Source organism: Mus caroli, chromosome 18 (genome assembly GCF_900094665.2).
Source record: "Mus caroli chromosome 18, CAROLI_EIJ_v1.1, whole genome shotgun sequence".
NCBI lineage: Eukaryota > Metazoa > Chordata > Mammalia > Rodentia > Muridae > Mus > Mus caroli.
This window is the reverse complement of record NC_034587.1, coordinates 59,902,911-59,929,606: the sequence shown is the minus strand read 5'-3', so window position 1 is coordinate 59,929,606 and position 26,696 is coordinate 59,902,911. Positions and strand designations below refer to the sequence as shown.

At 42.2% G+C, this 26,696-nt stretch overlaps 1 protein-coding gene across 2 annotated transcripts in view; it reads left to right on the top strand.

The window, feature by feature from the left end:
* The window catches only part of Piezo2 (piezo type mechanosensitive ion channel component 2), a 357,120-nt gene that overhangs the window by 219,832 nt on the left and 110,592 nt on the right, over positions 1 to 26,696 (top strand). For both annotated transcript variants that reach the window (XM_021150566.2, XM_029472160.1), the window contains exons 6-7: positions 6,185 to 6,395; positions 8,057 to 8,270. In XM_021150566.2, coding sequence (XP_021006225.1) covers positions 6,185 to 6,395; positions 8,057 to 8,270 — 425 coding nt within the window. The remainder of the gene's footprint in view (positions 1 to 6,184; positions 6,396 to 8,056; positions 8,271 to 26,696) is intronic.

Here is a 26,696-nt window from a genome sequence, read left to right as displayed (position 1 = left end):
TGCTACTATTTTTTTCAGAGAAAGAAATAAAGAACGTGGCACCTCCTAATTAGACATATTAACCTGGCACCTTCTAATTAGACATACAGTGCTTGCTCATTTCTAACCTGAGATTTAATCTAAAGTCACTGGCTTTCAGTTTCCTAGGCCTTAGGTTTTCTAGCAGACATTTGCCACATGGAACTGCACAGGGTGGTAAGACGTTGTGCAGTTGCCTGGGTACCTGCATGCCTTACACCAGGTGACTTGTAGTGAGGAAAAAAACGGTCCTATCTCTGGCTGTCCCAGATATGCAATTCTGCCACTCCTGGTGGCACAGCAGGAGACTATTCACAGCTTCTAAAGACTCATGCTGCTCTTACTAAGTGGGAAAATAGTGCTGCCAAAGCAAGATCAGCAACAGAATAAAAGTGCTGCCATGTTAGACCGGGATAGCATCTGCGATGACACGCCTGACGTGGTGGCACTCAGCCCTTGCCTCTCCTCTTGCCATCACAGAGAGAACCAGGAAGACCATTTTCTCTCTACTGTGAGTCACAGCGCTTCCACCTCCCATCTGTGGACTCTTCTGTGGGATGAACCCATTTTGTTAGGATAAATTGTTAACTTTAAAAAGTAAATAATACATAAACAAGGGTGACACTTTGGAAAATGTCCCCGATGCCTCACAGACCTTTTGGCTCATTCCATGTGACTTTGATAGATGTCCATAGAAATGCCTTTGAAAGCTCACTTTTCATCACAGAGAAGAAGAATGGAAATGAAACTCAGCTTGGGGGTCCAAGTCTCTAGGGAATCAGAGGTACCCGAGACACAGTTCTTCAATGTGTTTTTGAAAAAAAAAATGGGATCGTTAAAACAAAACAGAGAAGCTTTGCACTGTAGAATACCCTTGCTAGTGGTCTTTAAGCAGTTAGGATATGGAGCCAAGATGGCTGTCTAAAACAGCTATGAGGGAGCCTTTGAGCCTTTGATCACGCCTGCCAGGAATTTCCAGAGATTGTAACTCAGTGAGTCTGAGGGGCATCCTGGCAAGCTCTTGGATTGATGTTCCTCAGATAGTCTTGGGTTTTATGCCCTTAGATGGAATTATATGGTGCTAAGGTTAAGGAACAAGGGTACTAAGGTCCTATCGGAAATAATTCTGTCCTTGTCAAAATCATTGAGCAAGGACATCCTATTCAACAGGCCACCTGCAGAAGGCAGCTGTGGGTGCCTTGCAGATGTAGAGACCAAATGTCCAGGTAGGAAACTGTGTCCATAGCACTGAAAGATCCCCCCCCCAAAACATTGCATCTACATCTGAAATTGGGGACTTTTCTTACCAGTAGTACTTTTATATTTTATTTGTAACTTACCTATTAATATTTGCAGTTATTTATAGAATACAATGTGGTGTGTCCATCTATGGATAAGTTGTAGCATGTTCAAATTATACAATTAATATGTCTATTTCTATGGCTACTTACTTATTTGTGTTGAGGACTCATCAATGTCCCCTATTTTAAAATGATTATTAATTAATATTGAAGACACTGAGATGTGGTGCAGACCACCACATCACATTTTTGCTAAGTGAAACCTTACAACCTCTGGCTAGGGACTTCCCTGCACCACGCCCCATTCCCCACCCCCCAGCCCCATCCCCAGCCCCTGCCAACTCCGATCCTCCCTCTCCTCTCCAAATTTCAACTTTCAGAATCCATAAACAAGTGTCATACTGGCCTTTCTGAGCTGACATGTTCCATTGAGCACAATGCCTTGGCAGTTCATCCCTGTTGTCACAGGGGACAGGACTTCTTGTTCAAATCGGCATCTTTTGAAGAGACAAAGTCAAGGATTTAAAAGTTTAGATGAAAAAATAAAAGTATAGATGAGTTTATATTTGACGAAGGTAATAATTCTATGACAGATTTTCCTGGGCATTTTAGACTGTTAGAGTTTCACCTGGTGTTTAAGTTCTGGGGGGGATGGGGGGTAGCCTAAGAATAATAGGTATTAAATCTGTGTTTCCAGTGGCTCCGAGACCAAGTTCGAGTCATGTTGCTACAAGGTGCCAGATTTTTACAGCAAGCAAGGCTGCTTATTAGTAAATATGATTCCCTGTTCCTGCCAACCCCCAGTGTTTATATATAGGTCAGCAGGGGAATCTTTGATGGGGAAAAGAGGCCTGCCTGTTAGAATGCCACCCAAGGTGACTAGTGGCAGATCTGGCCCTGACTGAATGAGGCTCACTGATGCACAGACACCTTCTCTCAGCTTAGCATGGTTGAAACACATTTGTGTCTGGGGGGATCACAGGGAAGTGGACGTGAAAGCATCTAGAACATCCAGTGCGGTAGAGTGCGGTGGCAGGCTTTTAAGCCTCCGAGAGCCCCTTCCTGTCTCGGAGAGATCAAGAGAAGGCATTTGTGTAACCTCACCGAGGCTTGTGAGCAGAGTGCCGTGATTGAATCAACATCCGCAACCATTCTATAATGGAATAATGAGTCATCTGTCCTAAGAGTTATGAGTGTGTTTCCTCCATGACTCAGGAGGCCCCCATCGAGCTTTTACTTTTTCTAGTGTAGTAAGACTTCTGCCAGACTTCCTCCCGGTGCAGGAGGGGGCGGGTCATGACCGACCCATTCACCTGGTGTCAGGAACGAAGCTGCTTCTCCCTGATCTTTCTGTAGCTGCGCACATGGATTCTGCCTGTAGAGGAAAGGCTAGCTTTGGATCCCCTTCCTCTTGCTGGACTACCTTGTCTGGGGTCTCAGTGGGAGAGGATGTATCTAGTTCCTGCTAAGACTTGATTCAGGATAGGTTGGTACCCATGGGCAGCCTCCCTGTCTCCAAAGAGCCAGACCTGCAGGGGTAGGGAAGATGCCCCATAGCTGGAGATTGTATTCCCCAAGGAAAAGAGACAAAGAGAACCTGTGGATTCTTTTTTCTCCAACCATTTCCTGTGTCTCATGCTCTTAAGCAAACCATACAAACATGAGTGAAAGATGAGGCATCTCTGAATTGCCCCTAGGGAATCCTTCAGCTGGGCGCCAATGACCCCAGTCTGACCTTTCCTAGTTCCCTCTTTCCCTTCCACCTTGTGTTAGCTGCCTGCTCTGGACATTGGAGCTGAATTTGAACTGAGAGAGAGTAGTCAAAGTAATACTTTCTTTCTCCTTAGCTGTCTCTTCTCCTTATTAAAGATAAACATACTGGCTGCCACTCAATCCCCTCTGCCCTTCCCCTCTCTCCTCATACTTACCAGTGTGTTCTGTTGTCTGGGTCATGAGCATCCACACATGCAGTGAGACAAACTCACAGTCAACTTTATCCATTACACCTTCCAACGTCCATCTATTTATTCCAAGGCAGCCATTGGAAGTACTCTGTAAAACAGACTGTGTTAAGCAGCTTGCTTAGAGAGACTGGTTAGAGGAGAACATGCAGTCAGAACAGATTAAAGGGGAGTTTATGAACGGAGGTGGAATGGAGTCTGGCTGACTCTACCAACACTTTCACTTTGGGAGGCAAATACAGGTAGGAGGGATACATTTTTCTAAGATTAGAGGGCAGGGTGATTCAGTTTCTTGATGGTGACCTGACAGACATGAAACATATTGGTTGATGCATGATCCAAAAGAGGATGACAGGGCTGAGCAGATGGGTGGTGGCAGTGACTGGAACAAAAGAGGAGAAAGGGAGTGAGCGCATCACGGGTGAACTGCAGACAGGTTGCCTGAGCATCTCAATCCAGCACACTCTGCAAACTAGAATGCAAGGTCCTCAGCTGAGACCGAGGAGGGAAGGATAGAAACCATGGCCTGGGACAAGAGCTTCCTGTCGTTCCTTCCTCCCCCAGCCAGGATGCTCTTTCCTGAGATTTTCACAGGGCTGGTAACTCTATGACATTTAGATCTTAGTCTAAATGACACCTCAGAATCTAACCTGACCCCCACCCCCCTCAGTCACAGCTGCATCCCACTTGACCTCTCTGAAGAGCCCTTATTATGGGGTGCTTGGCTTGCTGATTGGTTTGCTGGCATATGCATGTGTTACAGAGTCTCTACTAGAACTCTCAGGCACACTGGGTCCTGTGTGGATAAAGCATATTAATGAATAAATGCCAGCTCCTCCTTCTGCCCCAGCAAAGATATAAATACACTCATCTATTGGCTTCCATGAAAGCTCTAAGCCAGGAGACCTGAAGATACCCACACTGACAATTATTCAAGTCCCTTTTCTAAAAGCTGTGTGGTGTGTGCCCAGGACCTACGAACATCTTCTCAACCAAAGGCAAGTGTGACACACAGATTGTTATTCAAAGGATAACTACAAAAGGAAAAAAAAAACCTATAAATTCAACACATTCAATTTTACATGGCTCACAACCATCTGTACAGCTACAGTGTAATCATATACATTTAAAAATAAGAAAAGAAAAAGAAAAAGCCCGCTGATATAAGGATGCCTGGCCCACCACTTACCCACCACTTCTCCGTCCAGCTTCTCTAACCCTATCAATCAATCTAAACTACTGGGAAAATTGGTGTTGCTTCCTTGTAGATGCCTTTCCTCTAGGTGGGGCTGGAAAAAATCTATCTTAATGTAATTTCTCAAATGGTGGTTCTTAATCTGAGTGTTGAATCTGCAGCTGCAGAACCCATAGATATAGATGACTATGAAATCTCTTGATGAACTAAACAGAACCCCATTTACATATATGGAGTTTAGTTTGCCCAGTTTTAAATCCTGCTGGGGAGAGGGGTGCACATGTTTGTACGCATTGATATACTTGTGTGTGTGTATGTGTCTATCAGCCTATGTGGTGTGTGCATATGTAAGTACATATGTGTATGTTCTATGCATGGATATTTGCCTGTATGTACGAGTGCATATGTGTGTATGCATAGGCATATACATGGGTTGTTTGGGAGGTGTGCATGTTTGTGTGTGGATATATACATGTATGCTCATGGGTATATACATATGTTGTTGGATCAGGTTAGATAGGGGTACCCTCTAGCCTTTTTTTACTGAGTGGATAATTCTAGTCCCTTGTGGTCTTCTAACTTTCTAACTAATGTCTACCTTTCTTTCTAATGTCTTGGAATCCTCCAATCACTCAGAATGTCCTTAAATTGGTACCCACCCTTCTGGGCCCATTTTCCTCAGTGAACTCAGCCTAGTCAGAGCCAGCACCCAGGGATGAATGCTGTGAGCAACTGAGGAGAGGGTCTTCAGAAAGAACCTGTGGTGTGAAGATCAGAAAAGCCAGGCTCCCACCCATCTCCCAAGGGTACAGAGTAGACTGGGATGATAGTCGCCCAAGCCTCTAGCCAGATGGCAGGCCAAACATATGCAGTCTGTCAACCTAGGGACAAATACAATGTCACTCATTTTGAGGGAGAGTTTCTATGTTTGATTCCTTTAAAAAAATCCCAACCCCTTTAAGGAACTATTCTAATGAGAAAAATTATTGTTTAGTCTTTAAAAACAGTTAAAACCCCATTTACATTCTCAGTTAAAAATAGTGCCTGGAGACTCATATTTCTTTCCCGCTGTCTGTGTTTCTCCCTGTATCCTTAATGAGACAGTACCAAGTTCTGTAAGATCCAGCCCGCATAGCTTCCTCTGAAAGGACCTGACAGGAAGCCACTGTGCTGTTGTCCAAGCAGCCCAATACCACTGAATGCTGTGATGGGCAGCAAAGATAAACTAAGAAGGAAGAAAGACAGCAGCACTCTCATCGTGGCCACATCCCCACCTCTGCCCTGTTTTGTCTCTAAAGTTCTATAAAACCAGCCAGCAGCAGAGCAGACAAAGCTGAAAACAAACAAAAACAAACAAACAAACAAACAAACAAAAGAACAAGCCAAAAAAAATCAACCAAACCAAACCAAAACAAAATAATCCAGACAGATCATAGCCAAGATTGTTAATGGCAATGACAGTTTTCTTCTGTAAAAGAAGAAAGTTTTTTTTTTTTCTATAAAAGATTGGATACAGGTAGGGAGCATGGCATATCTCTGAGTCCCCAAGGTAGGTCTGTGGGTCACAGTGACTTGGACTCGCTACCAAAAGACCTGGGGCTGATTATTTTCCTGGTTTGTGAAGCTAACCCCAGTGACTGACCAGTGGCTTGGGGACCGTGACTTTAGAGAAGTATTCATTCCTGCATTCTCTGTTTTTATTTCTTCAGGCTGGAGGAGAAAAGGTGGATTCAGAGGAGGCGCTGATTTACGAAGAGGACTTAGATGGAGAAGAAGGCATGGAAGGAGAGCTAGAAGAAAGCACAAAACTAAAAATGCTTCGCAGGTTTGCCTCTGTCGCCTCCAAACTGAAGGAGTTCATTGGCAATATGATCACCACGGCGGGCAAGGTCGTGGTGACCATCCTACTGGGCTCCTCGGGTGAGTGAGTCCCGAAGGGCTTCACCCTGAGATAGTCACAGGTCACGTGTGCACAGTAAGAGACGATAAAAGGGGGAAGGGAGAAACAAGGGATTCCAGGGTCACAGCATAACACTGACCCCTGTGAAGCCAGCCCCATGAGAAACTTCCCCAGCCTCACTGCACCCGTCAAGTTCTGGTCTGAGGCTTTCAAAAAGACTGTTAATCTCTGTCAAATCATCTTTCCCATATCTAAGTGAGCTCATTTTATATGTTTAGATTAGAATAAGAGCTGTTTCTCTTCCCGGGAACCTTTGAACTCTGCTCTGTTGGCAATTAGTTATTTGAGTATGTAGAAGGCCAACACTATCTTTTCCATCATGGGGTATTTGAAATCTTAATTTAACCCTCCAAGATATACAGTTTTTCTTCCCAAGTTAGATTGCGATCTCCCTCCACAGACAGTAATTTCCTTTAAATGTTGGCCACATTCTGCTTGTTCCATAATAATGTCATCTAATTCTGTCCCCCTCCTTCCTTCCCACTGACTACCATACTGAGAGCTTCTTAAAGTGAACTCACTCAGACTGAAGTTACAAAGGTGAAATAACATCTTTTTAGTAGGGAAAAAGAAAACAAGAGGGAAGTAGAGTTTTTCAGCAAATAAAGCCCAATATTTTACTGAGAACTTTTCAAACTCCATGACCAAGTTGCTTTAAGCCATGTATAAATGAGTTGCATCAGCAGGTAAAACAAACTTGTAATGAGACTACAGCATCCACAATATATAATGTTTTTATAAATCTTAGCTGGAAAAAAAAAAGTTCAACACCATGGCCATACCGACAGCCCTTGTTAAGCTCAGTGGATCATAAAACAAAGTTAAGGGGCTGGGGAGATGGTCCTATGGTTTAAAGCCCTTGAGTCTGAGAGGACCTAAGAGAGAATCCTAGCCCCCACATCAAGTGGGGGGTGGCTCACAACCTCCTGTAATTCCTAAAGCCAGCGATTCAATGACTTCTTTTGAACTCTGTAGACACCTACAGACACATGAGGACACACATGCATACATGCAAGCATTCACACACAAAACCTAAAAATCAATTCTTAAAAAAGTAATATACATGAACATGAGAACGAAATGTATAGGGGCAAGGAGAGCAGTAGGGAGAGGGTTGGGGGTGAGAATGGTCAGTATGCATGGTATGCAAGTGTTAACTTGCCAATGAAAAAAATAATGAATGAAAAATTGAAAAACGGAAAAAAAGCAAATTGGTATAAAGAAAAGTTGGAATGAGTGTACCTATATTCTTGTAGCTCTGGGGTGGGAGGGACAAGTTAGAAAAGGAAAATAGTGAAGTTTGCATTCAATTCTACTGGTAAGAAAAGGAGATTTTTTTTTCTTCCTCAGCTCAAATGATGAGGTTGGGATTTCTTCAATATCTTGTCTTAAAGCGTGCTCATAACAGTATTCATTTCATTTGTGACTTTCCCCTACCATTGGTAAAGCATTTATGATTTTGATGATATTGATGGATTTTGTTAAAGTAAAATCCCTTGCCTGCAAGAGTTAATAGCGTTTAAATCTTGATCAGTTCACTGCATTTCTAGCACATAAAGGAAATTCATCGAGTGACAAGCATCGTCCTGTCCCCTTGTAATGGCTCCATTTTTCTCCCTAGGCATGATGCTGCCATCTTTGACCTCGGCCGTGTACTTCTTTGTATTTCTGGGCCTGTGCACCTGGTGGTCCTGGTGCCGAACCTTTGACCCATTGCTGTTCGGCTGCCTCTGTGTCCTGCTGGCAATCTTCACTGCTGGGCACCTGATTGGACTTTATCTGTACCAGTTTCAGTTCTTCCAAGAAGCGGTCCCGCCCAATGACTACTATGCAAGGTAGGAGAAATCACCAACGTGTCAGAAGAAGGCCTCGTCCCTTGGCTAACCCCCACAGCCTTTGTAGGACCCTGTTAGTTTGCCAGTTGGTGCATTAAGCCGAGGTTTGGCACAGCAGGGAAGCAGTCTAGCACTGTGGTTTTATTGACAACACAGTCGAGAAGGAAAGGGAGGGTGTTCTGGAATAAAGGTGCTGCTGGCATTGGAGACAGGAGGGGCTGCTGTCTGGAGCAGACAGGAGAGACATGGAGTCCGAAAAGAGAACCCAAAAAACATTTCCCAGCATCTAGCTAGACAGAGCTCTCCCAGGCCAAGCATATAATGACCAAGTGAGCCTCCAAAACAATAACAAACTGACTATAGAAAATGAGTAAAACTAAAAATACTAGAATCCAGGATTTTAGAGCAAGTGGATTATATAACTAGGTGCCTGTATTGAACATGACTGTTATGCCAACTCATGACTATGAAAATGGAATTAAAGAACTTAGGACTTATTTTGACTTTGGGGGGCGGGGGCAATTCTAGGCCATTCTCAGTTCAAAAAGGAAATTCCATCCTGCAAGACAGTGGCAACCTATGAAAGGAAAATGGATGAAGGGGTTAATCATTATGTATTATTCCCAAATAAAACATATGTTTCTAGCCTCAGCCTGAAAGCTTTCCTTAAGTGTTGTGGGGATGAAGACATCGGCAGCGTCACCTCACCAATGTCTCCAATTGCAAAGGAAAGCGAAATTTACAGAATACTCAGCACGTTTATCAATAGACCAGTGTTGACATTCCCCGCTCCAGGAGACCTTGCTGTTTGACACCTCGGTGCCCTACAGTGTTGGAGGCACACACAGTCATGGTGTCCAGTAATTAGACTTGATCTTCAAACTACAAGCTCTATAAAGCTCAGGAATAATTCAAATTTCCCCAAATGAAAACAGCCAGAAAAAACCAGAATAATGTGTTTCCATACATTCTCTCTTCAAAAGTCAACTTTTATTTATTTATTTATTTATTTATTTATTTATTGTTTTTTGCTAAAAATGAGCATATTTAGACTCTGGCAAGAACCGTGGTGGTTTAGAGAACTGCACACAAGTGTAAGACATCTCTATGCTGAGCCAACAGCAAGTCCCTCAAAGACACTGGAGCTAAGTGAGGGGTACTGGAATTACTGGATATTATGGAATTGAGACTAATTTCTTAGATTTGTTGCTAATTTCTCTATTGTGAGCACAGAAGTGTATACCAATATTCTAGGAGCTGCATTTAAGGATGCAGTGTTGTGATGAAATTGAAACATCACAGACACTCTGCTGTGATAATTTAGCAACCAGTATGATAGATTATGAAGTAAATAAAAGGATACAGGGGATCTGGGCGGTGGTGGCACATGCCTTTAATTCCAGCACTTGGGAGGCAGAGGCAGGTGGATTTCTGAGTTCGAGGCCAACCTGGTCTACAGAGTGAGTTCCAGGATAGCCAGGGCTACACAGAGAAACCCTGTCTCGAAAAACAAAAACAAAAACAAAAACAAAAACAAAAACAAAAACAAAAACAAAAGGGATACAGGGAAAAGACCATATTATTTGCACTGTCAGTAGGGGAATTATCGATCATTCGGTTTGTACTTTCTTTGTCTATCAGAAAATTCACAAAGTTACAGGAAAGAAAAGGACACACAAAAATTATTTGAGGGTATGGGTGAGAAGAACCAAAGCTCCTGCCTCTGCTATGCCCTTGGGATGGGGCTCAGTACTACCTCATTGAGATGTGGAACCTGTGCTGGAAAAGCACACAGATGATATGACCACCTCAGCAACAGAGACTTGCTACCCTGTGAGTTTGCTGTGTGGTGGTGATTACAAAGCAGAATGTGCAAATTCATATGTAAAGAAGATGCTGGTTAGAGTTGCATCCTTACAGCCCTACTATATACTAACTAATGCCAATACCACTTACATTCAGTTAAAACACACACATGTACATGCACACAGAGGCATGCACAGACCTGCGTACACATACATAACTACACACACACACACACACACACACACACACACACAAGTGTGCATGCTGATACTCCAGTAATGACAAATCCAAATGGCTCAATGGATGGTATTCACCTGTAAACTTAAGAACTGTGATTCAGTTTAATAAGAGAAGCATGCTATATAGACACATTAAAACTCCAGAGTTTCTTTAATGGTGCATATTGCATAATATTTGTTTTGGGCGGTAGTGAGTAAATGCTGGACTTTAATGCAGACGTTAGCAGTGAGCTAAATGAATCCTTCAGTTTCTCTTAGGCATTTAATTTTTTGGTTTATTGAACATATATAAAAAATACTCTGTGCTGTTGAAAGTGCTGGCTTTTTAGGCAATGACTTAATTGGAAATGTAAACATCCTCTCCTGGCCAGTAGCTTTCCTTCTTCCAAGTTTAGGTTCCTTTCTGCCCCCTAGAGGCTGACAATGAGAAATAAAGATTATGTATAACCATCAAGAAAACACAGTCCCAGGCAACTTCTCCTTCTGTATGGGGGCAGTTCATGTTTTATGTGCCATAAAACACAGTTATGTGTCACAGTTACGTGAAGAAGTTGTCCCCTGGTGAAACAGCCAAACCTAGATATAAAGAACCAACAGGACCAAGTTTTAGCAAAACTTTGTGTCAGGACATTAAAATTTCAATTTCGTATTATTCTAATATTTTGTAAAATATTATTTTTCTTTTTTTGTCCATAAATGTACACAGTAAAAACCATGTTAAGCCACACATGAAGCAGAACAGGTAGTGCACTGTACTTGACCTGTGCTTTGCTCCTGTGGCTAAGATAACAGTGGTTTGGTTTTTTAAAGCTGTCATGGAATTAAAATTATACTTTATTAATTATACTTTATTAACAGAAGATACTTTGTACATAAGTTGGTTACTCTCAACTCTTTCAGCAACTAGCAGCAAGTTAGGTTGTTTATTCCCATGTGAAGAAGACAAACCAGGGCAACAGAAAACTCCTGTGACGTAGTTCCTAACTTGATGATCATAACACATTACATTGTATCCTTTGGATATTGAAATATAATGCCTTTCAGACATTAGCATTTCTCTAAGGATTGTTTCAATACACAATTAACTCTAAATCATAAGATCTAAGTGGAAGAAATCAAACAACGATGATCAGATTTCCACTTTCAAAACCGTTCTTTCTTTACTATTTATTTCACCTTTTCAAATAATACCCAACAAAGTTGTGTGCCATACCCATGACAAAAATTTTGGTTACATTTCCCTGAAAATAAAGATGATTACAACCAGAGTGCCCATTTGAAAACCTAAAAGAAGATAGAAACTGCTTTTTGACTGAAGAACGAGGTTATCTGGACGTTGAGTACAAGGGTGTGGGTCCCACTAATTATAAAGAATAGTGACAATGCCCATGCAAGATATCTATTGTCTGTCTGTCTGTCTGTCTCTCATTTATCTCTCTATCTATCTCTCTATCTATCTATCTATCTATCTATCATCTGTCTGTCTGTCTAGCCTCCATCTTTCCAGCTGGATGATCAGAACCCATTGCCTTCATTACTTCATCCTCTTTGGATCCCATTTCCACTCATACAAAACATGGGGGCACCCCGGTTTTCCTTCTCGTTTTTGTCTACCTTTTCTTCCAGCCTCTGAATGTTCTCCAGCTTGTTCACAGACTCACTAGAAAGGTTGGTTCCCTATGCTCAGATTACTATTTTCATTTCTGTTACTTGCTTTTTTTTTACTCTAAATTCTCGGCCATCCTTAGTCAATTAGCACAGTCTATTCAATGAACCTAGAATGACTTAATGCTGTCCCTTTATCTGCTAGCTCCCATAAGTTATGATTAGAAATGAATCATGTTTAATGAATGGAAAGGCTTTGTTTATTTCAGCACTAAAGCCATGTAAACATAGAGGCAACAAGTTCTGGGACACCAACATGGCAACCTTACTCTGTGACCAAGAAGAGAAAAGTTAAAGGACAAACATTTAAACGTTCTGTGTCATTTGTGCTGTGTATCCTCTTGTGAGGTGATTGTAAAATAGCTTTATTTGAAAGGAGAAACAAAAGCTCCGCGCTATGCATCTTTCTCTCTTTCTGTAAAGAAGGCAGCCTGCACTCAGAAGTGAAGAAATTCTATCGGCTCCTCTACTAGGAGCCTGGGCATTTGCTTTGCTTAGAAGATCCAGGACTGACATCACTGGGTATGTCTGAATTGCATCGGTCTGAGGGCCAGTCAGCAAATAAAGGCTCAGTTACATCTCAGTTTTCATTTTGGCAAAAACTTTTATGTGAAAAGAGCCCAGGGAATGGGGGAACATCAGTGAAAAGTATTTCATTTTCATATTAGGGAATATCCACTTAAACCCAAAGCAGTTAATAGTTCTTTGTCCCTGGGTGACAAGAGTCAGCATATCCTGGATGACATTGTTCCACTGCAATTTTGCAGGGGGCATAGTTGTAAGCAAACATTGGTATCATTTTAGGGAGGATTTTAATGGTTACATGACTTGGTCTATAGGTTCCAGGCAGTGTTTGTGTGTGTTCGTCTCAAAGATGAACAGTTAGAGCCAAATGAAAGTGATTTAGGTTCTCCAAAGGTAAATGGAAGTGTGTAAGCTTACACACCAATGGGATCTAAGCTCGTGAATATCTGAGTCTGTCTGGACAATATCTCACAACTTGGGATCACATGGTATGGCCTAGACTTCAATCCTGGGGCAATGTGGTATCTTACCAGTGATGATAGCTACAAGGGCAGCTTCTAACCATGTGGCTGGACCTCCTTTGGGCTGTTTACACAGTCCAGTGATCTCCGTGCTCCCATCACATCTTCCAGGCCTTAGGCTTGAATTAAAGGCTGTGGACAAGATTCTTTTCCCTTTTTGCCTGTAGGAGGCATCTCTCAGAAAGGGTTTCTCTTTAGGGTTTTGTGGAGAAGATATCTTGTGCTTTGCTGTGACAACCAGAACATCTTTCAGTTGGTCAGACTACGTAACTCATTCAGCACAGTCCATAGCTATGACAGCAACCAGGCTGCTGACACTTGACCACAGGTCATGGCCTTCTTCTGCCCATCAGTTCTTGTCTCTGTCATCAAGGATCAAATGGACCCCGAAGTCTCAGGAATATGACAGTAAGAATATGGTGCTAACAGGTTACAGCCTAGGGATCTGGAATCCTGGCCTGACTATTTCCTGAGCAGAGTACCTGTCAGAACCTGAGCACATACTCTGAGCCTTTTGATCTTTTTTTTTTTTTTTTTTATATAAACTAGGCATGAAAGTGCAGCCTTGACCAAGTGCTAGTATTGCATTAATAGGAAAACACATTTCAAGGGCATGGGGATAAGTGGATACTAAGTTTTGTTTTGTTTTGTTTTGTTTTTTATTTTTTATTGTTTTTCTTTAAAGCTTTAATGTTTGCTGCTAAAGTCAAACTCACAATGTGAGCCCCAGAAACCATTGCAGTTTTGACGTCCTAAATCCATAAAGTTCAACTGCTTCATCACTGGAAAGACTTCTCTTCATGCTTACACCACTGGCTCTTTCTCTTCCCCGGAAGTCTAGCTTGGATATTTCCTTCTGGATTCCTACATCTTCCTTTTGTGAGGAAAGAACAGGGTCTTCTGCATGCTTCCCCTCTGAAGCCATTGCAACTCAGCTTGCCCATGAGGCCTGACTCTCTGGGGCTTTGACAAGACCCTGGAAGGTTACATAATGGACTCGCAGATCTTGGTTCTACCTTTTTTCTCTCAGTGTCCACCTTCAGCCCTAGTTTGTATTTTGGCTCTTTATATGTCAGCAGAATTCAAAATGTTTGCCGTAGAGGTAGCCATGATGGGATAAGGCCATACATAGGAAATGATTTTCTTTTTCTTTTTTTTCTTTTATTTTTTATTAGATATTTTCTTTATTTACATTTCCTTCCCTCATTTTTCTTCCAAACTCTCCTCCCCATCCCACCCTGCCTCCTCCTGGTCTAACCCACCCACTCCTGCTTCCCTGTCCTGGCATTCCCCTACACTGGGGCATCGAGCCTTCACAGGACCAAGAGCATCTTCTCTCATTGATGTCCCACAAGGCCATCCTCTGTTACATATGCGGCTGGAGCCATGAGTCCCTGATGTGTACTCTTGGTTGGTGGTTTAGTCCCTGGGTGCTCTGGGGGTACTGGTTGGTTCATATTGTTGTTCCTCCCATGGGGCTGCAAACCCCTTCAGCTCCTTGGGTCCATTCTCTAGTTCCTCCATTGAGGAACCTGTGCTCAGTCCACTGGATGGCTATTTGAGAATCCACTTCTATATTTATCAGGCACTGGCATAGACTCTCAGGAAACAGCTAATCAGTCTCCTGTCAGCAAGCACAAAAGAACACACATGATCTGCACTCACTGATAAGTGGATATTAGCCCAGAAGCTCAGAATACCCAAGATACAATTCACAAACCACATGAAGCTCAAGAAGAAGGAAGGCCTAAGTGTGGATACTTCAGTCCTTCTTGGAAAGAGGATCAAAATACCCATGGGAAGAGTTACAGAGACAAAGTGCGGAGCAGAGATTGAAGGAAAGGCCATCCAGAGACTGCCCCACCTGGGGATCCATCCCATATACAGTCACCAAACCCAGACACTATGGAGGAAATGATTTTCTAAGAAAGGTCATTGCCAATTTTTAAATACCTACGGACACGCCTCACGCTTTATGGTCCATGTCTGAGAGTTTCTAAATACTATGGACAGTTTTTAAAAAACAACAACAACAGCTAAGCAACATTGTGATAAAAGCAGTGATATTTTCTAAGTATGATATTGGTAGATACATAGTTTTTCCTTTCTAAATGCTTTAAGATAGGCATGGTATAGGATTCTTAGAAACGAAGAATGCAGGGGCAGGGTGATTGTGAACGTAAGGCACAGTGTATACAGCATTTTAATGGTGCTCATAATAGGCTTTGCTTTATCATTTTGCATTATGGGTGTGTCTCTTTCTGGTTTGGGCATCAGGTAATGGTAACCTCACAGAGTGAATTGAGAATGCTTACCTCATGAAGTGACTTGAGAATTATTTTCTCTTCTTTGATGATTAGCATTGTATTTGGATTTGAAGTTTTCTTCATTGGCTTTTTTTTAAGAGAGAGAGAGAGAGAGGAGAGGGAGAGAGGGGGAGGGGGAGAGAGAGAGGGAGAGGGAGAGGGAGAGAGAGAGAGAGAGAGAGAGAGAGTGTCAGCCTCTGTTATGGCTGGAAGACTTGAGTTTTAGCAGTTTCTGTCTTTCAAGGAACTTGCCTTTATGTAAATTTTCAAATGTGTTGGTATGGAGTTGCTGGCAAGACTTAGTGTGGGGTCCTGACTTGCAGCCAGCAGACTGACTCACTACTTGTGACCTTCCTGGTCACTGAGCCTCAAAGCTACACGTGTCCTCACCATAATGCAGATGCCCAGCGGGTTGTTAGGAGACACACAGATCCAGATGCGAAAGCACACCACACACTTGTGGATGATCTTCTCTTCCGGTTTGTACTTTACCGATTCTTAGCTCTCAGGGACTTGGAAAGGAGGTACTGGAGCTCATACGGACATTGTATCCAGTTAAGAAGAAAGCTATCTGTAATGGAAATGCCCATGGATCCTGCTCTGGTCTGGTGCCCCCTACGAAATGCAAGAATAACTATCACAAGAAATAGCCCAAGAGCAGAGAGGATCACGTGGTCATTAGTATCCTGCTTCTCAGTCCTTTCTCCTGTCTTCCCTGTAGAGAGATCCATCCAGACAAGGGATAGCAGCCATAGATTTTAAAATAGTTACCATATGTAAAGACTGTCTCGTGAGTCCTAGATGTGACATCAGGGAAATAAAGCCTAGAATGGTCACCCAGAAGACATTTCCAAATAGCCTCAGTTAGTTCGTAGTAATCACGAATCCTGAATATAAGACATTTATGCCAGCTACGAAATTGTCCCTTGGACAAAATGCTATTACGAAGCAGTGTTACAAGAATGTAGAAAAAAATCCCAATCACAGCAAACTGGAGACTAGTGAAGACATGTATGTGCCTTTCAAAACTTCAAAGGAGTAATGCAGAGCCCAGGGGGCTCCGTGTAAAGTTTTTCCAGGCTTAGAAAAACAGTGTAGTGTGAAATCTGTCAGATTAACATTTTCTCACACACACACATGGAAACACGTCTAAAGTTTAAGTAAGAGACTAATGAAATGGGAAGGCCAAGTCTTGGCTCTATTTTCTGGATGATGCAATATAGTGTGTAACAGGGAGGGGAGGATTGGGAGGCCAGAGTACCAGAAACTCAAGTGTGAGAGGCAGAACTGGGCTCAGATCGATAGGATGCCATGGAACTTGAGGGGATTTTTTTTTCTGCTAAGATTCCTTAAAAGTGTTTCCACTTTAGTTCCGACTGGGCTATTTGCCTACCGTAGAGAAAACTTTATGGAAGGTTGGAAGTACACACGTTGCTGCTTTCTGTAAATGTCTCAGTAGTCACTGCATGTCTAACATTGAATCTTTGATTTTCATATAAAATACAAAGCAATTCTGCAACACCGACCAGCAGTTTGGCATTTGACTTTTTTTGTTCTTACCACAGAATTTTGGATTGAGGAGGCTTTGACAGAACCACCACCCGTGCCCCTGACACACCTGGTTCTGAATTCCTTGATGGTTCTGATACTGTAAGAGGAAGGCCTTGTGACCACTGGTGACAAGGGGCTGTCCTTGCCACGTACTTTCTTGTCACTTAGCCAGGCATTTCAAAGATAGTGGAGGTCTCTGCAGACCGGATCAAAAAAAATGGGTGCAGCTGAGAGAATCCCTGAGGTTTCTGCTTTGCACCAAGAGGAAGCCCGCATGCCAAGCCAGTCCCTGCTCTAGACTGGGAGAACTGTCACTGAAGATTGCTGAAGTCACACTTTGCCACAGCACCAGTCCTCTGGTTCCATCTGTCCTTGAGATGGAGGGCTCTCTCTGGGTCTATTTCCTCTTTGCACAGAAAGCTGCAAGCCATTTCTGTGCAAGATACTTACTTATAAGAAATGGTCATACATATTCTGAAGGAATGACAGCGCCCTTGGGCAGCTGAAGAGTAAAGTTTGGCTGAAATCTGTCCGCAGCTGCAAGCACTCTCAGTGGCTCTTTGACCTTTCCCCGAATTGTACTGTGAAGATGAAAGAAATGTACTTTAGTGAACAGCCTGATAATAACAGAAAGACGTAATTCCAGTTCATAATTCTGCAGATCATCTCAGACTTCCCACTGAGCGCCAAGCCTCAGTATCTCTGAAGAGACATATATGAAGACAGGTATATCCCACTGTAGGGAGTATAGTTCAAATTCATCTTAAATGGGACCAATGAAGACTCTCGCTTGCTAGTGCCAGCATAAGTCAGGCTGATGTCATACCTCACCGCGGTAACAGAACAGCAGTAGCCAGGACTTTTGGAGCACATACTATATGCCAGATCCTGTGATTTCACTCTCTGTAAATGACATCATATAATCTAGAAATGACCAATAAAGGACAGATGATCCATAGCTTTCAAATGAGCTGCTTTCTAGTTCTTGATGTTTTCCTCAGTGTAGTATGTGATCTTGAATAAGCCATGTCTTGGGGGAAAAAAACTAGGGAAGGATGTTGGGTAGAGGTTGGAGAGGCAAGGTACAGATTGGTGACAATTTGTGTTCTTTGCAGCTCATAAACGTGGTTTAGAGTAGATTGATAAGCCTTAAGGTCAGCCGTCCAGTAAGCATGGCAAGGTATTATTTACCTACCGGGGAATGGCTTTTTATTTGCTGTTGAAACTTACATTATACATCCCAGAAATAACCAGAAGAAATGGATCATAGCCAGGACACTGGGGACAGAGAGCACAGACTGAATGAAGGACTCCTCTGCATAGTGAGGATTCCTGAACGCAATGCCTACATGGGAAAAGCATCCCAGACCATTGGTGACCAAAAGTTCCCTTTCAATTCCAGCTGGGAGAATTGGAAATGACCCTGAGATATTGGGCCCATTTGTATTAGTTTCTAATATTGGTATTGCACTACCAGGTAAGCAAATGATGTTTACAATGGAAACTCATACAAAGACCCAGCTGGCTCGCTGAAGGGGACCACTTTTTAAACACTGTTGGTCAGAATAGTGCTTCCTTGAAAATTACTAGAATGTAGAAGTTGCAGTGTGTAGCTGAATTTAGCCATAGGCATATTGCCAGCAGGACATTACGTCCATACTTTAATGAGACAAAGGCATTTAAAAAAAAAAAAAGAGTGCGAGAAATATGGAGAGCAGATATCTGGAAGGTTTCGCTGGCCTTAGGGCTGCATCCCTTTTGTATTTGATGACAAACAGCTTAGCGGCTTCTTGCTCAATATTCTAAATCTGGAATGTCTGTTTCTCATCCTGTCTTCCACCTCCTCACCAAAGCACAGGGGTCATTCCAGTAGCCTTGGATCTAGGGAGGCTTAGTCCATCTGAGATACTATACAACACAAATGCTGAGCTAGACACTTATACACAAGCTAGTCTCTCGGGCCCAGAGACTGAGGAGTCCAAGTAGAAGGGACCATGGGCTTGGCATAGGGTGAGGTGTTGTGGTGTCTGAGTTCCTAGGTGGCTGACTTCTTGTTATAGCACAGGGCCTCTTTTACAAGGCCACTAAGGCCACTTGTAAGTGTGGATAAGCTGAAGGCAAAACCTTATGTAGAGCTTTGCAGAGATGTGAGTGGGTAAAGGAAGGATGACCCAGGACATTAAGGTTTAATAAAGTAGGAAAATGAAGTTCTCAGCACCAGTAAGAGAGTGACCAAGGGGTTTGCCAAAGCCCAGTTAACCAGGGACATTTTATTAGTCTATGTCCGAAGACTATCATCATGTCATTAGCTAGCCAGTTAGAAACACACACACCCCACTTAATGCCTGATCTCTTGTTTCACCAGAGAGAGAGTCCTGTTCCATTTTCACGTTGTCTATCCAGTCTTATGTGGTCCAAGCTCCCTGTGTCCATCCCTGGCTCTGGCTTTGTTAATTGTTGATCTAAACTGTCTGCTAGCCTTTAGTCACTGGCTTGTATTGCTACCTCTGACCCTGATGTACCCTGGTACACTTAATTACCCTCAGCTCTTTGTTCCTCTGAACTACAAAGAAGCATTCCTTGTCTACAGGATGGTCTGCAGACGGTCCTGAAATAGCTGGAGGCTGTTGCAGAAGCCGCCTTCTCTTGAAAAGTTGTCATGATTAGTTACATTAGAAGCCAAGCATGTGGAAGGACAGCACTGACTTCCATGGGTTCCTCCAGGGCTTGGTCCAGCAGCAGGCCCAGAGCCCTGCCCCTCGTCTCCCTTTAGCTTGGTTATCTCATGTCAGCTACAAGCCCCCATCCATCACCCTCGGCGCTTCAGACTTGACCATGTATTTACCCTTAATCTTCCTTCTAACCTACTGTTAATAAAACATGTAACTTGTATATTTTATTTTATTTTATTTTATTTTATTTTATTTTATTTTATTTTTTTACCATTTTCCTTACTGTCTAGAAGAGTCGTTCCCAACTTGTGGATTAAGACTATTTTGGCAAATCTCTATCTCCAGAAATATTTACATTGCATTTCATAATAGAAGCAGGATTACAGTTATGAAATAGCAACAAAATATAAATAATATTATGGAAGGGGGTCACCACAACATGAGGAACTGCTGAAAAGGGTCAAAATATTCGGAAGGTTGAGAACCACTGGTCTAGAAGAACATAGCTCCTTCTTCGTTAGAAAATGGCAGAATAATGGAATTTATCAAAGGAATGCACTAGCAAACAGAAAGGGGTCCTGATAATGGACTAGGGAATCTTTTGAGCAGCAAAGTAAAAACCAAAATGCAGTACTGAATTAAAACCTAAATTATAGAGGCCAGGGAGATGGCTCAGTCAGTCAAATGCCTCCTGCACAAACAGGAAGACCAAGGTTCAGATTTCCAGCACCCGACTAAAAGCTATGTGTGTGGGACGCCTGACTCGCCAGCAAGAAAGACACCACAATAGGATCCTTCTGCACACGTTTATTGGGCTGCGCATTGACTGTGTAGGCGAAAGACCCCGAGCCCTGGGCCTCTCACTCTTATATACTATCAGTTCCCATCCACTCACAGCAGGCCACATCACCTCACCAGGTACGCAGCTTCAGCTAATCAGGGCAGCAGGGGCATATCTCCACCAAAATGGCTTTGCCAGTAACCTGGTACACCTGCACAGCTCTCATGATGTTTGTGGCTTATATTCAGATGTATGAGGAAGTCAGGTGCAAGTCATAAGACTTAGCTGCAGTCCCTGGCGCCTTTGGAACTGCCGCCACACCCGCTCCCCACATATGTGTGGTTGCACGTGTCTATAAAACCAGCAATGGAGGGAGAGAGGGTAAAGAGACGCATCCCTGGGGGTGGGAACCAGCTAGCTTAGCAGAATTGATGAACCTGTTTTTAGTGAAAGACTAAAATGAAATAAGCCCTTTCTTTCCCAAGTTGCTTTTGGTAATAGTGTTTATCACAGCAATAGAAACCCAACTAAGACACCTTTGTATGCATATTAGTGGCAGAAAAGAATATATTCAAGTGTGACCTCTTGCATATACATAGTTAAATGCATGTAATAACCCTATGTGTTATTTATAAATATATAATAATTACACATGCACTCTGTGGTGACTTGAATAGGTTTGCTCCCCATAGAGTCATGTGTTTGAATGCTTGACCCATAGGATGTGGTGCCATTAAGAGGTGTGGCCTTTGTTGGAGGAAGTGTGTCACTGTGGGTGAGGGCTTTGTGGTCTCCTCTGCTGAAGTTCAGGCCAGTATGGGACAGCCTTCTTCTGCTGCTTTCTTCAAGATGTAGAACTCTTGACTGCTCTAGCACCAAGTCTGCCTGCATGCTGCCATGCTTCTCGACAGGATGATATTGGACTAAACTTATATTTTGAGTTGTGAGCCTAGCCTTTAATGGCTGAGCCATCTCTCCAGCCCCCTGGACTAAACTTCTAAAACCGTAAGTCAACTTCAATGGAATGTTTTCCTTAATAAGAGTTGCCTTCATCGTGACGTCTCTTCAACAGCCCTAAAACCCAAACCAAGACATAATCATTACTTAAAAATATGCATGCAGCAAAAATAAATGTCAGTGAGGATGGCATGCCAACCTCCCAAACTCAGGGTACAGTCCAGGAGAAAGAAGGAAGGAGGAAGAGCAATGGGAAAAGGTAACTGGGTCCCTGTGCTTCTTTCTTTCTGTTAATGTTGCCCGCAGAATCAACTGTGGCAAGAGCTAACAGCGGTTTAGTCCGGGCAGTGTGCAGATCTCTGTGCATCTGCTGACACTCATTGTACCTATTGTCCTATCTACCTTAAAATTTAAATCCTTTTACTTGTGGTATCCATTTAGCCACTGACATGGTGGGCAAGGCTCTTTGGGGTCTTCATATACTTGGGACGATATTTTTCCCTCCGACACGTGGTGGCACTTTAATGCTTCTCCCTTTCCTCTGTGTCTCCTTCACACCCTGCTTCTGATGTTGAGATACCGCAATGCCAGCGAGCCAAGCAAAAGGACTAAACCTGGCTCAAGGGGGGAAATGATCCCCTCGATTTCCCGAGGCATCTAAGAATAATATGCCATTTTGTGCTTTCTATGTTCCACAATCCTGGGTAGCTGCAGGTTGCATTTCCATTAACAGCCTGGGAGATGGAAATCAGAAGCATAGGTAATAATATTTTCAAATCTCCCTTTTGAGTAGACAATTAAAAGACTCTCCATAGTTATGAAAGGAATAAAAAAAGCTCTTGCAGTAGTTTTGTTAGAAATATCCAAAATGTGTAATAATTAAAACCTATTTATATGACCAAACATTCCTTTCTTTTCATAGGCAAGTAATTGGAAGGTTCAAAATAATTATTTTAAATAAACACAGACACAAAGACTCTAAAACATAAATTATCAGGAACTTTTCTGTCTTAAAAACAAAGTTTAAGGGACTGCAGATGGTTCAGTGACTAAGGGCATGCATTTTCTTACACAGTTTACTTTATATTATCCATGACCAGAGGTTCACATCCACCTCTGACTCCAGCTACAAGGGAACCAGTGCCTTCTTCTGGACTCAAGAGGCATTGCACTGATATCCACATACTTACACAGACATGTATACACATATAATCAAACATAAAATAATAAATATTTTTAGAAAAAGAAACAAAAGGTTTACAGGGCTGGTGTTTTTTTTTTTTTTTTTTTTTTTTTTTTTAAAAAGTTTTTTTTTGTGTAGGGAACTCTGTCATCGAAACGTTCTTGATAATGATTGTGAACTTGTAAAATACCCTAATTGCTTGGGATACTAACATGTTATATTATCTTTACATTTTTTTTTTAATTTCTCATTTCACATCTAAAAGCATTCACAGATTTTCAAGCTAACTAAATTTCAAAAGATTTTTAAACCACCAATTTATCTGGATTTAAATGTAAATATTAGTTCCCAAGTTCAATTTGTAAAAACTAGGCTAATCCAAACATATCAGGCTTGCAGTTGTTGGCTGTCTCAGCTTATATAATACTGCCTTGTAGAAATCAGAAGGTAGACAAGCATTGGCAGCTTAGCCAGCCTAGCTGATGATGTCAGTTATGTCTACAGGAAGTAGGGAGAAGATGCCTGAACTTGCTTACAGAGTCTCTTGATCTCTTCTGCGAGAACTGATTTTGTTAGATCATTAGCCCCTGGTCTTCCCATGCTTCCAGGGGTGTCAGGATCAGAAACGTCTCAGTTGTTATTCGATCGAGATGAATGACTAAAGCAAATAGTAGAAGAAATCATTTATGTGCAGCTTACAATTTCAGAGGGTGAGTCCGCGACCATCACGGTGGGGAGCACGGTAGTGAGCAGTCAGTGCTGGATAGTAGCTAAGAGCTCTTGAGACCCAATCAGAGGCAGAGAATAAATCGTTCAGGCTTCTGAGACCTCAAGCCTGTCACCAGTGACACCTCCTCCAACGGAATCACATCTTCTAATTCTTCCTAACAGACTGAGGACCAAGGATTCAAACGTATGATCCTATGGAGGCCATTTGCACTCAAACAGCCACAAGTACTAAAAATTAGTGAGGCTGTGGTGGGCCAGAGTCTCTAAATGAAAGCTTCTAGAACCAGATGTCCAACCACATTCTTGGACCACTCGCAAATGGGAATATGATTTAATGTTTCTCAAAATTAACTGTAAGCATCTCTACTGGAAAACTCACCTTGAGGGCCATTATGGATTATCCTGATCATTTTAAAAATCCTTAACTATATCAAGAATTAACTTGTATCATATATAACTATTACCATATAATTAATCATTTTATAAGTAGAAGTTGAAAGTATATTATTTGACAAAATACATTTTATAAACAATCATGTTTCATAAATCTTCTATCAAATTAGTAAAAATCCTTAGAGCAAGTTGTCTAGTCTCTCAATCTACAGTTACCTTCTTAATTGTAATATGTTATTGCATCATATGGCTTTTTATATTGTTCAAATAAGCGTCTATTTGAGCTATGATTTAGAAAAAGAAAATGAATCATTTCCCCCCTGTGAATTTCATAGAATCAGTAATATTTTAATGGCATGCAGTCTCCATAAGTAGAGTTTCGTTTCACCAAAAAAAAAAAAAAAAAAAAAAACGTTGATTCTCCTACTGTTTGCTAATTTAATAACTATTTCATTACAATGTTCTCTGCTCTTGTAATAGTAAATTTAAAAAAAAGAATTAAAATCATAGTTAATCACTTGGAATGAGGCAGCTGGAGGTGAAGGTTGGACAGGAAGGCATTATTAATAAGAGGCTTTCCAACATAGCCTGCCTGGGGCCTGTGCATTCCCCAAGTCACGGCTGTTCAACATGGCAGATAAGCAGTGACCCACGTGTTCAAAACGGTTTTCTAACAAGTTAGACATGGAAATGGTGTAAGCCTGTAAAGATTACATGACATCTCGGATATCAGTGCCATGTCCTAATATGTAGTGGTTTTCCTACTGACCATTTAGGCGTGTTTTACAAACGTAACAGTACAAAGTACAAGCTTGGTGAGAAACCAGCCTCAGGGACAGGTCTGGAAACATACTCTAGAAGCTTGCCATTAATCTGTGTCAGTGTGAACCGTTGACACAAATTAAAGTTATTTGAGAGGAGAGAACCTCAATCAAGAAAGTGTTTCCATCAGATCAGGGTATAGGCAAGCCTGTAGGGCATTTCCTTAATTAGTGATCAGTGGGGGAGGGCCTCAGCCCATCGAGGGTGGGGCCATCCTTGGACTGGTGGTCCTGGGTTCCATAAGAAAGCAGGCTGAGCAAGCCATGTGGAGCAAGCCTGTAAGCAGCATGCCGCCATGGCCTCTCCATCAGCTCCTGCCTCCAGGTTCCTGACCTAATTGAGTTCCTGTCCTGACTTCCTTCAGCTATGAACAGTGGTCTGGAAGTGCAAGCCAAAGATAAACCCTTTTCTCCTCAACTTGATCTTGGCCATGGTGTTTCATCACAGCAACAGTAGTCCTAACACAGGCAGCTATGAAACTTCCATTTCCTCAGACACAGACTCACACTAGCACTCTCGCATATATGATCCCACAGCTTGGGGCTCACACATGACATGAGAAGAGAGCTTGCAAGACACTTGGGAGGCAGAGGCAGGCGGATTCTGAGTTCAAGGCCAGGCTGGTCTACAGAGTGAGTTCCAGGACAGCCAGGGCTACACAGAGACCCTGTCTTGAAAAAAAAAAAAAGATATTCTAATAATTGACAATTAATGGATAGTCTGTAGCCGTATTTTGTGCTTTGAGTTTGATATGGTTCTAAAAGACTCATATGTTTAAACTTTTGGTCTCTGGATGGTGGCAATATTTTAAGAAGTTATAGAACCATGAGGACATGTGACCACCAGAGGTAAGAGTTCTGTCCCAGGCCCACTTCTGGCTAGCTCTCACTGTTCTTGATCCACTGTGATATGAAGGGTTGCGGCCACCCAGTGCCTTCCCTTGGCATGCATTCCCAACATGAGAGCAGACATACTCTGAAACAGAATCCATAATGACCCCTTCCTCCCATGAGTTGCTTCTGTAAGGTTTTGTCACAGTGAGGAGAACAGTCAGAGAAACCATTTGGTAGCTTCATGTAGTATGAACAACTTCAGCTTTCCCCAACTAGCTTACAAATGCATGAGACTCCAACTATGGTCACTTTATTTGGCTTCTAACTGCAGGCCTGGCTACCTCCCCAGCCGTTCACCCCAGATACTTGCTGTTTCTCCTGACCTCCTGGCTCATCGTTCTTCTCCCCTCATGATGGCTTCCTCCTTCTCTCTGTCCTCCAACCTCAGCATTCCAAACACACCTACCTCTAATCCCTCCAGTAACTGGCTGTAGCCAATTGTATTTAGCCAATAGTTTTAAATAAATTAAAAAAAAACAAGGCTTACAGAACAAAAGCTTATAAACATGAGAAGTCACTGGTAGACCTAGTCCTTCTGGTATAGAATGTAGCATTACAAAACATGGAAATAGGCCAAACCTCAACTTCTTCTGCCCATTTGGTAGGGCCCATGTGCTGAAGATGAAACTTCGAGTCTGAGTCTTCAGCATTGGTGTGGAAATGTGCAAATTCAGACTGCAGTGAATCACAGTATTGTTTGGAAAGGATGAAATATTGATTATGATAGGAAACAGTTTCTTTTTGTGATCACCTGAGGGGAGTTCCTATTGAATTTCTGATGGAGCCAAACTAGATCTAAGCTAAGGATGATGAGGCCTCTTCTAGTTGAAGGGTGGGACCTCAGAAATGGAAACATCCTGCTCAGATTAACCCCAAGGTATCCAGGTTATCCAAAGAGCCTTTCATCTCATGCACTCTGTATAAAAATCGCCATTGTCATCTAGGGCTTCAAAATGCTCAGTAAGTTTTAAGGTTCTAAATGGGGAAAAATACCTCATCCTCTTTTGATCTTTATACATTTGATTTTGCCTTCAGTTGACATGTGTTAATTGTATGGGTTAATGTATTCAAACATTTCTTTTTAGACATATTTTTTCTCTTAATTACTATGTATGAATTTTCCATATGATATAATACAGAATGATCTTTCAATGTGTGTTTTTTTTTATTATTTAAAACCTAATTTCAACATACTGAGCTTAAGAAAAACAAAAAGACCTATATTAAAGGGACTTTATTATAGGATCTGCTAATGCATTTTGCATCTGCAAAACTGAAGAGGGTTGAGTTTCCTTTTTTAAAAAAAAAATATTTTTTATTAGGTATTTTCCTCAATTACATTTCCAATGCTATCCCAGAAGTCCCCCATAACCTCCCCCCCCC